General features: G+C 32.9%; 2 protein-coding genes and 1 long non-coding RNA gene across 3 annotated transcripts; 2 read left to right on the top strand and 1 right to left on the bottom strand.

Moving 5' to 3' along the window:
• The first annotated feature begins 2,066 nt into the window (after nucleotides 1–2,066).
• LOC141667261 (ATP-dependent Clp protease proteolytic subunit 4, chloroplastic-like) lies at nucleotides 2,067–4,820 on the top strand. Its single transcript, XM_074473678.1, has 2 exons — nucleotides 2,067–2,527; nucleotides 4,124–4,820. Exons 1-2 carry the CDS (start codon nucleotides 2,130–2,132, stop codon nucleotides 4,605–4,607), a joined length of 882 nt encoding a protein of 293 aa, XP_074329779.1. The 5' UTR covers nucleotides 2,067–2,129; the 3' UTR covers nucleotides 4,608–4,820.
• A 982-nt stretch (nucleotides 4,821–5,802) lies between these two features.
• LOC141667989 (uncharacterized) lies at nucleotides 5,803–6,752 on the bottom strand. The gene is made up of 2 exons (XR_012552857.1): nucleotides 6,447–6,752; nucleotides 5,803–6,334 (listed from the first exon to the last, which is right to left on the bottom strand). It is a non-coding gene; the product is annotated as an uncharacterized LOC141667989 (long non-coding RNA).
• Nucleotides 6,753–11,535: 4,783 nt separating this feature from the next.
• LOC141664890 (uncharacterized) lies at nucleotides 11,536–12,585 on the top strand. Its single transcript, XM_074470847.1, has 2 exons — nucleotides 11,536–11,906; nucleotides 12,054–12,585. Exons 1-2 carry the CDS (start codon nucleotides 11,536–11,538, stop codon nucleotides 12,583–12,585), a joined length of 903 nt encoding a protein of 300 aa, XP_074326948.1.
• Nucleotides 12,586–14,563: the final 1,978 nt, after the last annotated feature.

Genomic DNA, 14,563 nt, shown 5'->3' with positions numbered 1-14,563 from the left:
CTTAAATATTTGTACACTTAATTTTAAAAAATTTAATTATAGATATATAGTTAGGCATAATAGATAAATGGATTATTATCTTATTTATTAATCATTGTTTAGTTTGAAAATATATCTCATATATTTTTAACATATTTTTTATTATAAAAAGTAATTAAAATGTACATATATAATTTTTTTAAAAAATATAGAAAATAGATTTGCTTATATATAAATAATCCAGATTGGTATTACATATTTAGATAAGTTCGAATTATAATCAGTCAATGCATTTTAGTTTATTTCGAATTTGAAATCAGAACTTGACCCATTGTTTAAAAAATACTTGAAATTTAACTACATTACTCAGCCGAAAAATATCGTCACATTCTACGTTTAGTAAATTTAAATTACAATCTCGGCGAGAATACCTTACCAATAATGTGAAATTTTTTAATATCTTATGTTAATATAAATTAATGTGTTTGAGGTCCTTAAAATATCAAGTCAATTGATTATTTGTATTAAAATTACTAACTACACTGGTAGCGCATTATTATTTTTGGGACTTATCCCGATTTTAAAAATATTTGAAATTTGATATGAGATCTCGCGAGTTTTGTTAAAACTACGATGATATATTAAATCGATTTATTTTGCATTTTTCAATTTAAAAATTAGCTTTTTAAAAAAATTCTTTTAGATAAGTAATATTCATTGAACAAGATAATATTGTACAAATATTTTAAATTATTCAAATAAAAATTATATGTATACAATTTTGTATCATTTGATTCAATGCATTTTATACTATTTATAGAATATATATATATATATATATATATATATATATATATATATTGTTCAATATTTTGAATGAATTAACCAGTTCAACTGATATTTATAAAACTTTATCGAATTGAAAATATCTAATTTTAGGAGAATAGTATACAATATTATCAAATTATTATATAAAGAAATATTAAAGTCGTAATGAAAGAAATGTATAAACAGTTTAAATAACGATATAATTACAATTTTTCCTTCGAATTCTTGAAAAAAAATCATGAATATCAATAATAAGCCTTTACAATATATATATTATTTTTATGTTACAACCATGATTGATACTCGGTTGCATAAAAAATAGATATGGATAGTTTGTCAGTGATAATGTGAATACCATATATAAATTATTGCAATTTATTTATTACATAATTTTAATTTTTGAATAATTATAAATAAATGCTATTTAAGTAATCAGTTGTATCACTAGATGTTAATAATGAATATATATGTACATAAATAAAATATTTAGCATATAAATAATTGAAACCATCATATAACTTAATCTTACTTTGTTGACAGTAGTGTAAATAAAAAAACTAACATTTTTCCATACATACATACGTTTAATTTTAAAAATTAACATTTTTCATTAAAATCAACTTTATATTAACAATAGTGTAATTTTACATTATAGTATATTATGATTGCAAGTCATTCTGACTTTAGTTAGGCATTTTTTTTTATCTTTTTAAATTGAGAAAATTAATTATAAGTTAGCAGAGAACTCAATAATAATATAAACCAGTACATATAGTTTCTTAAAATTTTTGGTCAACTTTGTATTCAACATATATGTTAATTTTAGTTTTTTCTTTCTAAACATAGTAACGGCATTCTACATATTAAGTTTAATCGTTTCGTTTTAAACGTACAGTTACTATCCTGTTTATATTCATTCATTAAATACAAATTATACAACACAAACAAGAATACATATATTTTCCTTAATGAGTTATCTTAAAAACATTATGTAATTTGGTAACGTCTTGTATAAAAATAATACAAATTGATAAACAATCAACTTATATTTGATATATTTAGACATTGTACGACATTTATAAATAACTAAGAAAATTATAATTGCATAATATATTAAAAAAATTTAGAAAATGACTTGTTTTATGAAATAGGTGAACTGTGAAGTAGTTTCCGTTAGTAGATTTTTGGTGAAAATAATAATCGAAAAAGAAAATATCTAAGAAAATAAAGTAAACCAAATAGTAAAATATATGAGTACATTTTCCCTATCTTTGTACTCCCCATCTATCTCTCTCTCTCTCTCCATCTTTCTCGTCTGTGCAATGGAGCTGCTTTCTCTGTCAACACCGGTCTCCTCCCACTCTCTCTCCCCCTTCCCCACCTCTCTAAAACCCAAACCCCTTTTATCTTCTTCCATCTCCTTCTCACCCATCAAATCTTCTCTCCAATTGGGCCCCAAAGCCCAAAATGCTCTTCACTTGGACTTTATCCAACCCAAGCCCACTCTCCACTTCACGGCATCTTCACCGCCGTCTCAGGCGATGAGAGGCGGAGATACAGATGCAATGGGCCTTTTATTGAGAGAGAGAATAGTGTTCTTGGGTTCTCAAATTGATGATTTTGTTGCTGATTCTATTATTAGTCAGTTGCTTCTCTTGGATGCTCAGGACCCCACTAAAGATATTAGGCTTTTTGTTAATTCTGTTGGTGGATCTCTCAGGTATAAATATTTGTTGTTGTTGTCGAGACTCGAACCCAGAATGTTTTATTTTCTTGACATTATTTGTGTTGAAGTGTGTTGATCAGATATCATAATAGGCATAAAATGTGTTTATTATATTAATGTAAGGTGCTTTTGGAATTTGGATTATATTCTCGCTTTAGCAATTGCTGAGTGCAAATTGGATTTTAGTGTTGTTTAGGAATGGGAACATAATGACTTGAGATATGCAAGAGAGTTGGAAAAGGAGGCTTAAATATATGATGTTAAATTGATAGATGATGAGCTTGCTGGTATAGGTTGTGGATGTGCACTTTGTCGTACATTTTGCTAATATAGTTTTTAGAACTTTTGATTATGCGTAGGTAATGAGAAACTCTTATGATCGATGCGAACTATTGGTGCTCAAGACATTGACCTGAATACTATTACAACTACAAACACAACCGTACCTTGCTCATCTTTAATTGAACATTTGGAGTTTCTTCTACTTGGTAATTAGTACAGTTCAGCATACTATAATGTGAATACTTATCAATTGAGTGGTTGTATTGTATTTTAAACACCCTCTTCATCACTATTTGCCGACTCAGTAATCTTCTATGTTTTTCCTTTCATTATTTGTTTTGATTTGGCTCTGCATAAAAGATCATTTTTAAGTAAAGTATATTTAGATAAGGTGGACCATGAGTATAATCAACCTCCAAAACTTGAAATCTTTGTCCCCGCATATATCTTATGTTGTGTTTGGTTCGAACTTGGGATGAATGTAATTTGGAGGGAATGGAATGAAACTTGGACAATAGTATAGGTAAATGCTCAAAATTTTCGTTCCTTCCTTCATTCCCTTCCTAGCAACCTAAACTAGAGCTCAAACCCCCCAAACTGACAAGGAATGCTCCATTTTCTTCATAATTGTCATAGAAATATTAAATTTGCACTCACTAATTATTATTTTTTCAAAATTTTCGCCCTACCTGCATTTTGTTTTTTTAATTTCATTCATTCTATTTTCTCCAATCAAACTCAAGTGTTCAGTTTTGTTACAAAGAGTGTCCAACACTTTAGTGATTGAAGGGACGTTTATTCCATTACAACTTATTTTTAGTAAGGGTTTCAACTTTCAAAATCTTTGCAAAGCACATCGAGACAGGTGCTTATGGTGCGATACAAGCTAATTTATGATCCCAGTGGCCCTACTTGGCTATGATTTTACAATATATTCTAGGTGAGTGTAAGTGATTATATCCTGTACGATACTCTAGCACGTTAAGTCAAAGTATATGAAAGTAGCTCATGTCTAGTGTTTGGCTGTGATCCAACATGTTTGAATTACTTATACTTGAGCTTATTAGTAGCAAATAAGCAAAGAGCTGTGATGTTTGTTCAACATCACTTATAATTATAAACGGCTTTTGACACATTAAATAGCATACTCTACTTTTTCACCTCTGACTCTCTTGATACCTAATTTCAGGCAATCATCTTGTGTTATTTTGTGTATACATCATTGGCTCGGTGACGGTGGATCATTGAAATTTTATTCCCCCTTTATTTTTCACTAATTGATGTCAATTTTAACATTTTCCACTCCAGTGCTACAATGGCTATCTATGATGTTGTAAAGCTAGTGCGAGCTGATGTTTCCACAATTGCACTAGGCATTTCAGCATCAACAGCTTCTGTAATCCTTGCCGGTGGCACCAAAGGCAAACGACTAGCAATGCCCAACGCAAGAATTATGATCCACCAGCCGCTTGGAGGTGCAAGTGGACAAGCAATAGATGTTGAAATCCAAGCTAATGAAATCATGCACAACAAAAATAACGTCACCCAAATTATATCAGAAGCCACGGGCCGCTCATTTGAGCAGGTTCAAAAAGATATAGATAGGGATAGGTACATGTCCCCGATGGAAGCAGTTGAGTATGGGATCATTGATGGTGTTATTGATAGAGATAGCATTATTCCACTCGAGCCTGTTCCAGATAGGGTGAGAGCTACATTAAACTACGAGGACATGAGTAAAGACCCAAAGAAATTTTTGACTCCAGAAATTCCAGATGATGAGATATATTAGGAGATTTGGTTGCAGGTGCACACCTTATAAATCTTAGGTTTAATTTGCTGATCTACAGTGGTTGGAATTAGAATTGCCAACTTTCCAATCTTTGCACCTTTTATTGTACCTGCAGCATTTATATTCTTCAAGATAACTTTGTGACTCTTTTGTGATACTTGCAAATTACGGTACTATTATATAGAATCATGCTGCTTGCTGCAGTTATAGCCATATGGCCGGTGTATTTTCAGAAAATCTTTTTTTTTTTATCGAAATGGTGTATTTTCCTTTTAAAAACACAACTGAAACCCGTATTTTGTAAATATAAATAATTTACTTAATTATTAATAGTTATTAAATTAACAAAAAATATCGGAAATATTAATTTAAAATCTGTAAAATTGGTGTTCTTGGATTCTTGGGGATTAAACATCTTTTTGATCAACCAAATCGAAGCTTGAGAGATCAATCATCAATTTCATGAAAAGGTAATGATTTCGACTTTTTGATTTTCGTGTCCTTTGTCAGATTTGCGGCTTTTAATTTCAGTTGTTTTTCATGAATTTTGAGTCCATGATATAATATATAATTTATTATGCTTTGTATGATGTTGCTGAGTACTTTGTATTGAATTTTAAGCGAGTTTTGAAGTCGATTAAATTTATTGGAGTTTATTTTTATAAACAATTTAGCCGGAATTGAGTTTTGGTTGATGGTTTGCATTGTTGCTTGGATGATTATGATTGCCGGTGATGTTGTTGGCTGTAGACGAAACAAAAACCAAGCTGAACGTGATTTGGGCTATGGTCGGGACTTGAGCGGAATCTGAAGCCTGGCCTGCTGGTTGATGAGTTTTCTAGATTTCGACTGCTTAACTTTTAAGTTGACATAATGCTATTTTTGATTTTTATGTGTTTATGATGTAGGACAAAATTATTGAAACAATGATTTTTTAAACAAAACAAGATAAAAAGATCAAATTAATGAATTATACTGTTCTCAAAAATAATTAATTGATATTATTTCCAAGAAAAATGTATAAACCAAAATTGATCATAATATGAGGGATTACATCCCTTACATAAATTATAAAACCCTGTTATTAAACTTAATGGACTAAGCCCTATAAATATTTGGCCTTTATGATATATGAACTACTTAAATAATATACTCTTAACCCCACATATAAAATATATAAATAAATAAATAAATAATTTATCTTTACACTAAATAAATATAAACTAATTAATAATATATATTAATTATTTATTTTCGTTCCATATCAGTATACGAATACGCAATGGTAGGAAGTCAAAAACTTGTCGCCGTACAATTCATAAAAACCAATACGAAGATCGCACTATTCATAAGTTCCCCAGAATTTTCTACAACTAGATCAGTGGTATGAAAAAAGTAAAGGACCTAGAGTACAAAGGAGGAAAGAAGATGGACTTATATCAAAATAACTAGCTAGATAATTTTATTTCAACTTCTGGAAAAGATCGTTGAAAACAAAGCATTTGATTCAGCATTTTCATCTTCCCATTTGCTTTGCCATAAATGAAAATGCTCATCACCTCAAGCACCGGGGAATGCCCAAGCACAAATTTAAGAAATTGCATAACAATTTCGCTGGACACGAATGACATACCCACTACTTTCAGTTGCTTGAATGTGAAATCAGCAGGACATTCTTTCTCCCAAAAATCTAAATCAGCATCTTCATCTGATCCGAGTCTGACAGTCTGCGTAATAAAAATGGATTCTACAAATAATTAAAGGCTGATAAAAGGAAATAATAGATAAAAACCAAAGTATATAATGATGACTGAAGAACAAAGAGGACATAGGACTTGCCCTGATTTGAAGTTCTTATAAATTAGGGGACTGCATTATCAAGTGAAGCATGCACAACAATTCGCTTAATTGCATCTTTATAAACTTCAAAGGAAGGTAAACGAGGATGTAAAAGCCAAGTAGAAAAGCCTTAATTGCTTTTAGAAGTTTACCGTAATAAGGTTTATGCTTATGGAAACCAGATGTGGAGTGTGCTCAAGATATATGTCTTTAAAGGCATCAGACAAAGATAGATGCTTTAGATGTGGGGCACGGATGGTCAAAGCTAGAGGTTCAAACAAATTTGAAAATTTAAACTTCTCAAGAAGAGGGCAACCTGAGATAAGGTTTTCAACAGCTTCAGCAGAAGATGCGCCACCATATATGTCAAGGTGCTTCAGACATGGAAATCCTCGAAATCCTATAGGAGGCCTTACTTCATACCCAGAAAGCTTCAATTTAGTCAGTTTCTGGCATGGAAATACACAAGTAGGTATGCGGAACCTTTGGTCTTTGCACCACCAATCATATCTCCATACATAAAGATCTAAGACTTTAATCTCTTTCTTTGAAACAAAAAGTAACCATTGCTCTATGTCAGTAGCAGTAGTCAAGCACGAAGTAGATAGAAGGAACTTATGAATAGGGCCGTCATAACGTAGTAAAAATCGCATAATAAAGTTAACTGTATCGCTCTCAGTATTTTCGTCTTCTGGTATAATCACACAACTTTCGTCAAATATGAGTTGGGTCATGGTAGTCCATTGATACCTCCACTTAGTAGACAAAAAGCTGGTTTTTACAGCATCCCTTCTGGGAAGTTTTGTTAAAATGGAATCGATAATGCTTTGTGGCAGATCACTAATATTATCCTTCCTTGAGCATTTACACATCTTATAATATCCCCTAGAAAAGCATACAAATTATTAGGGAACACTCTCATGATAAACTAAATTAGATATTTTCATGTCTATATTTACAAAGATTAGGGAGAGACGACATATCAAACAACTGGTATGCAATATGAAAAAATTAAACAGTTTCTGATCCATTTATCCTATCAATTTTAGAGAGTTGGGTCAATTAAACTTACTAGTTAGTCTAACAAACAAAAAAGCCGACCTAGTTAAACTTGAAGAGAAAGAGTTCTAGGCATACCAGATACTGACACAGGAGAAATGGTGATAAAAATCGAAACGTAAAATGTTAACGGTTGCTTCCCTTTTACCCGTCAATCTAATTATTTAATAAGGTACTCCCTCCGTCCTACTGGATTGTTTACGTTACTTTTCGGCACGCTTTTCAATGCTCGTTTAAAGTATAATTCCATAATATTTTATTTTTTAAAAAAAAATTCTGAAAAAAAATTTCATGTTTAAACTTTTATTCAAAAAAAATTTATGAAACTATACTTTATTGAAGTCTCGAGTCAAAAGGCCCTCAATGTCACTTTTTGAATTTTTGGCCCCAAATGTCACTTGAAAACGGCATTTCGGGTGAAGTTTTTAAAAATAGACGAAAAACGCAGTCTCGTATTGAGTTTTTCCATAACATTTTTTTTATTTTTTCAAATAAAAGGAAAACGCAGTTCCGTTTCGTATTTTTCTTGAAAAACGTGGTTTCAAACCGAGTTTTTGCTAAAAACGCAATTTCAGAATTTTTTTCGGTAAAAAACGCAGTCTCGTCTTGAGTTTATGGATATAAAAACGGCGTTTCAAAATGAGTTTTTCGTAAAAACGCAGTTTTAAACCGAGTTTTTCTCAAGATGCAAAAAAAGAAAAAAATCAAAACGTAGATCCAAAATGAGTTAATATGAAAAACTCATCCTGAGATTGCGTTTTGCCCCATAAACACGAATTGAAGTTGTGTTTTCAATTTTTTTTTTGAAAAAAAATTGAAAACAGAACACGAAATTGCGTTTTTCATTAATAACAAAAACTTCACCTGAAACTACGTTTTGGAGTGACATTTGGGGCCAATTATTTAAAAAGTGACATTGAGGGCCATTTGCACCCCAAAAGTGACATTTGGGGCCAACACTCCTTTTTAGTTATAAATTTACATTTTAAATGATAACAATTATATCTGGATAATTAGTTGTTGTCAGTAATGTACACGGGGTGAGGTTTTTCTATTAAGGAACACTTTTATAGAAATCGGTAATCGGAACTAACCGGTTGATGAACCAATTTAAACTTAATCAGTAATACGGGGATTAATCAGAGAGATTAATTGGATCACTAATCGGTATTATTTAAAAATAATTTTTAAATAAATATTATAAATTTTAATTATTTAATTATTTTTAAAATAAAAGGACCATTTTATCAAAATCATGCACATTTAATTGAAGTAATTATATTTACTGTACCTTTTGTATTGTGCAACATTGTAAGTTTACTGATAGGTAGATAAATTACCATAGCTAAATGTTTCCACTCCACTTAAATAGAAGTACTATATTATAATCTATTTATACTAATATACAACCCGTACGATGTACGGTTGTTTTTATTATTATATATTATAAATTTTAATTTTATAATATGTTGCTTTTAGAAATCGATCTTATATTATTTGAATAATAATATTTAATATTATATCTAATGGTTTTCATCAGTTTAATCTGATGGCTCTAGATTAATTGATCAAGAACCAACAACCAAATTTTTAATATCTCGTCTTTAATATAAATTATAATAGTATAGATGCATGTCCTGTTGAGTGGGGTTTCGAAAAGTGTGTAACCACTTCTTCCTTTTCCTTCTCTAACTAAATGCAAGTATTTACAGGTTGTATATATATGTATAGTCTTCTCTTCGTCAGATCAGTATCCCGAAAAATTATAGTTTGTAGTGTTTCAAGTTAATCTTATCCGATTTTTTCATCTTTGACCGATTTTTAACGAGTTTTATCCGCTTTACTGGAAAAACATTTTTTCCAGCAATTTCATGATTCTAGATCGGCGACTCCCCGATTGCTGATTAACCGGCCAATTAATCGGAGAAATCGCCGATTTTTACAACCATGTTAAGGAGCAAGGAGTGTAAATAGTCTTTTACAAATCTTTTATATATATATTTATTAAAAATGTAGTTGTATGACCTAATGTATAAGAAACAATGTAACGATTTTTTATGAAAGCTGTGTAAAAATATTGTCATTTATTTGTTCATTTCTTCGTCTTCAATTACTTATTTTTAGTTCTCAAACTCATGAAATTATTATGGTATTAGAGTCTCCCATTCTGCCCTAAATCACTAGTTATTTGATAAACCCTAATTCCTCAAATTTCTTCTTAGTTTTCTCAGATCAGTTAAACAAGTACAAATTGACGTTTTCCAGTTCTCATTTCTCCTTAATTTCTTCTTCACATCTGATTGTTGTTACTCGAGCTCAGGATTAAAAACAATGTTGACGAGGAAAGACAAACAGTACACTAGTTTTATATTCTCAAAACTCACCAAATATGATCATCGCGGGGGAATCAACTTATTTCTTTACAAACATTAGGCGCAAATTTACCTTAAATTAAGAAGAGTTGTGCTTCATTATCTAGTTTTTAAAGGGGGAGTTGTGTTGCTCGTTGATGAACTCAAACTGTTTGTGGAAATGTCTAAACTAGGAAAATATTGATTGTTTGAAGGACAGAGGTTAAGTTTTCTATAATCATGCTTCTAAGTTGTCCAGAGTCTCTCTTGCTGAGTTGCTGGTGCTTAAGCAATCATTAATTCCAATGCAAGGCATATAAATGGATTTGGAGAGAAGAATTGAAGCTTCTTTACTTCTAGCGGCTGCTTTAGTTGATCTACTAGATTCTTTAACTGATTTAGTTGCGTGTTGAGGTTTACCACCAATCCAATATAAACAGTTGCACTTGCACTTGTTGTTTGGTGTTTTTTCTCATAAACGGATAGTTGGATACCATATGAAGAGTACTTCATGAGACATTTTTCTAGACCACATTATGATGCCTATGCCAAACAGGCTCCTTCTGGAATTCTCTTTGTGAAGTGATGGATGTGTTAAAATTTCAAACCCGTATACATTCTAAACAATTATCCTCTGGAGATCAAAGATATGCAGAAGCAAAGTCAAATAAAACAGATGGGTTAGTAGATAAGATAAATAAATATACAGTAGTCGTGTGATAGAAGTAAAAGAAAACTACAACTATAAAAAATTACAAACTACAGCTGTATATACATGGGAAAAGAAGATAGAAACATCAGCCTAAAAGTCAATAATATTGTCCAAGATATATGGTAGGCTATCTACATGCAAGGTGGTAAAAGCGTGTGTAATAAATTAATGTGACATGCAGCAACTCTCTCTGGTCTTTGTTCAAAGCCTAAATAAAAGGTGGGCTAGACACATGAAACTACAGGAAGCTAAGGCTAGGAGAAATAAAAGGGTCATGCAGTTGGCTATAATAGATGAAGAGTGATGTATGCCATGATGTTAGCTTGTATTCTATAGTCTATAAATAGGGTGTTTATGTATTGCATTTATAATTACACAGAGTGAAGAAAAACTGTAGAGTGCAAGAAAAAGAGCTGAAGCTCTCTGTGAGATAAAAAAAAGAAGTTGTAGCTTTATGTTTGTATTACAAAATAAAACCCAGTTGCTATAAACAGTTGTGTTTAAACTATATAAAGCTTTTAGTTATATTTTCATAAGCCCATTCACGTTTTCAACAAGTGGTATCAGAGCCAAGGTTACGTTCGTGAAAAATGGCAAATATGGTGCAACCCAACATTCCAAAATTGACGTCCACAAATTATGGGAATTGGAGTATCCAAATGAAGGTGTTACTTGGTTCTTACGATAATTGGGAAATTATCGAAAATGGGTTCAACGAGCCCGTTGATGCAACCGCTGAAGCAGCGCTTCCAAATGCCGAGAAGACGGCGTTAAAGGAGATCCGAAAAAAAGATAAAAAGGTGTTGTACATAATTATCAAGGTGTTGATGAATCAACCTTTGAAAAAATTTCTGAAGCAAAAAGGGCAAAAGAAGCGTGGGAGATTTTACAAAAATCATTCCAAGGAGTTGAAAAAGTAAAAAAGGTGCGGCTTCAGGTGCTACGCGGGGAGTTCAAAAATTTAAAGATGAAGAATTCAGAAAATATTGGTGAATTTGTCACGCGTTTGAAAGCTGTGACAAATGAGATGAAAAGAAATGGCGAAAGTCTCGACGATGTTCGGGTCATGGAAAAACTCCTTCGTTCACTGACCAGAAAATTTGATTACGTGGTTACTTCTATTGAGGAGTCAAAAGATTTGTCAACAATTTCGATTGACGAGCTGGCTGGTTCACTTCAAGCGCATGAGCAGCGAATGAACCAGTATGATGATGCAAGCCACTTGGAAAAGGTGTTGCAAAGTAAGGTGTCCATTGCTGATAGTTCTGGAAGTAGCGATTCTGTACGTGGCAGAGGTGGCTTTAGAGGTGGCTACCGAGGTGGACGAGGATGTGGAAGGTAGTCTTTCAACCGAGGCTAGAATTCTGAAGGTTTTCAATCATCTGGCCGTGGTCAGAATTTTAGAAGCCGCGGAAGAGGTGGATTTCAACAAGGTGACAAATCTCAATTTCAATATTATAATTGTAATAAATTTGGTCACTTCAGTTACGAGTGTAAAGCACTAAAAGTGGAAGAAATGAGTCATTTTGCAGCAGCAAAAAAAGACAAAGATATTGGTTCTGCTATGTTCCTCACTTACAAAGGAGACGAGGAAGGCAAGAAAAATATTTGGTATCTTGATTCCGGTGCGAGCAATCACATGTCCGTCCACAAAGATTTATTTACGGAGATAAATGAGACTGTCACAGAAGAAGTCACTTTCGATGATTCTTCAAAAATTCCGGTCAAAGGGAAATGTACAATTACGATTATGACAAAGGATGGTGATAAAAAATATATAAATGATGTTTATTATATACCTGCTTTGAAAAGTAATATCATCAGTCTTGGCCAAACTGTGGAGAAAGGATATAATATTCAGATACAAGATAATTTTCTTACCATCAGAAATCAGGTTCGAGAATTGATCGTGAATGTGAAGATGTCAAAGAATTGCCTATTCACACTCGATATGCAGAAAAAGGTGCAGAAGTGTTTGAAGTCGGTCATTAAAAATGCTCATGGTTATGGCATTTGAGGTATGGTCATCTTGGATTTTCTGGCTTAAAATTATTTTCAAAGACAAAGATGGTGGACGGTTTGCCAGAAATCAACGAACCAGAAAATTTATGTGAAGCGTGTGTCAAGGGGAAGCAACACGGACAAATTTTTCCCGTTGGAAAATCATGGAGAGCAAGGAGGCCATTGGAGATAGTTCACACAGATATAGCTGGTCCATTTGATATTTCATCACTTGGAGGTAATAGGTATTACCTAACTTTTATTGATGACTTTAGCAAGAAAAGTTGGGTATTTATCATCAAAGAAAAATCGGAGGCTCTTGATAAATTCAAGGAGTTCAAAGCACTGTCGGAAAAATAAAGTGGACATTATTTGAAGACACTCAGATCAGACAGAGGAGGCGAGTATACTTCAAATTTATTCAGGAGTTTCTGTGGAGCACATGGTATTAATCATCAGTTGACAACAACATACACTCCACAACAAAATGGCGTTGTAGAAAGGAAGAATCGCACTATTCTTGACATGGAAAAAAGCATGATAAAAGCAAAGCACTTGCCAAGAATTTTTTGGGCCGAAGCCGTTTTGTGTGCAGTTTATTTGCTGAATTGTTGTCCAACAAAAAGTGTCAGAAACAAAACTCCAAATGAAGCATGAAGAGGGAGCAAACCATCAGTTGGACATCTCAGAATTTTTGGGTGTATTGCTTATGCCCACGTTCCCGATCTGGAAAGGAAGAAGCTGGATGATAAAGGTGAGAAATGCATCTTAACCGGATATGATAAAAGGAGCAAGGCGTATAGACTCTATAATCCCCTAACAAAGAAATTAATCATTTCGCGAGATGTTGAGTTTGATGAATCAGACTACTAGAAATGGAGCGAGGAAGAAAGAAAAGTTGCTGGTTTATTTTTCAATGATGATGACGGTAATGTCTACAACATTGAAGATGACAGAGATGATGATCAAACTCCTCCACCGAGTCTAAATCAACAAACTCCTGGATCGACACCATCCACCGGAGGAAGCAGCAGTTCAGGGGGAACACCACGAAAGATGCGGAGTCTGGATAATATCTATGAAGTAACAAGTCCGGTACAAACAACCTTTGATTATTCTCTATTTGTTTTAATGGCTGAATGTGATCCAGTTACATTTGAAGAGGCTTTTGAAGAAAATAAATGGAATAAAGCCATGGATGATGAAATTGGTGTAATAAATAAAATGATACTTGAGAGCTCACAGATCTTCCAGAAGGACACAAAGCAACTGGTGTCAAGTGGGTCTATAAAACCAAGACGAATCGAGATGGAGAAGTGGAGAAATACAGGGCGATGTTGGTGGCTAAAAGCTACAAGCATAGATATGGCATTGATTATGATGAGGTATTTGCTCCAGTTGCAAGAGTTGATACCATACGACTTCTGACAGCAATTGCAGCTCAGAGCCAGTGGAAAATATTTCAGATAGATGTCAAGTCAGCATTTCTCAACGGTTATCTTGAAGAAGAAGTCTATATTGAGCAGCCTCCCGGATATGTTCAGAAAGGCCGGGAAAACAAAGTCTATAGACTGAAGAAAGCCTTATATGGTTTGAAGCAAGCTTCGCGAGCATGGAATATAAGGGTTGATGAATATTTTCAGAGAAATGGTTTCGTGAAGAGTCCGTACGAGCATGCCCTCTATACGAAGACAAATTCAGGGGGAGATATTATGATCGTGTGCTTGTACGTGGATGACATGATCTTTATAGGAAACAACCCAGGTATGTTCGATGATTTTAAGAAAGTTATGACTAATGAATTTGAGATGACACATATTGGTCAAATGTCATACTTTCTTGGAGTCGAGGTGAAGCAAAATAAAGACGGTATTTTATGTCTCAGAAAAAATATGCGGAGCAGATTTTAAAGAAGTTCATAATGGAGGAATGCAAGCCAGTAAGCACGCCAGCAGAACCGAGCATAAAGCTCAGAGTTGATTCAACAAGGGAGT

This window comes from Apium graveolens, chromosome 6 (assembly GCF_009905375.1).
Source record: "Apium graveolens cultivar Ventura chromosome 6, ASM990537v1, whole genome shotgun sequence".
In the NCBI taxonomy this organism is placed as follows: domain Eukaryota; kingdom Viridiplantae; phylum Streptophyta; class Magnoliopsida; order Apiales; family Apiaceae; genus Apium; species Apium graveolens.
This window is presented reverse-complemented; position numbering and strand designations above follow the sequence as displayed.

Bases quoted from the DNA above. Each gene is read 5' to 3' on its own strand.
- LOC141667261 (XM_074473678.1), top strand. From the start codon at position 2,130: ATGGAGCTGCTTTCTCTGTCAACACCGGTCTCCTCCCACTCTCTCTCC. The intron at 2,528-4,123 runs GTATAAATATTT...TTTCCACTCCAG, and splicing joins TCTGTTGGTGGATCTCTCAG to TGCTACAATGGCTATCTATG.
- LOC141664890 (XM_074470847.1), top strand. From the start codon at position 11,536: ATGAAGAATTCAGAAAATATTGGTGAATTTGTCACGCGTTTGAAAGCT. The intron at 11,907-12,053 runs GTAGTCTTTCAA...TGGTCACTTCAG, and splicing joins GGTGGACGAGGATGTGGAAG to TTACGAGTGTAAAGCACTAA.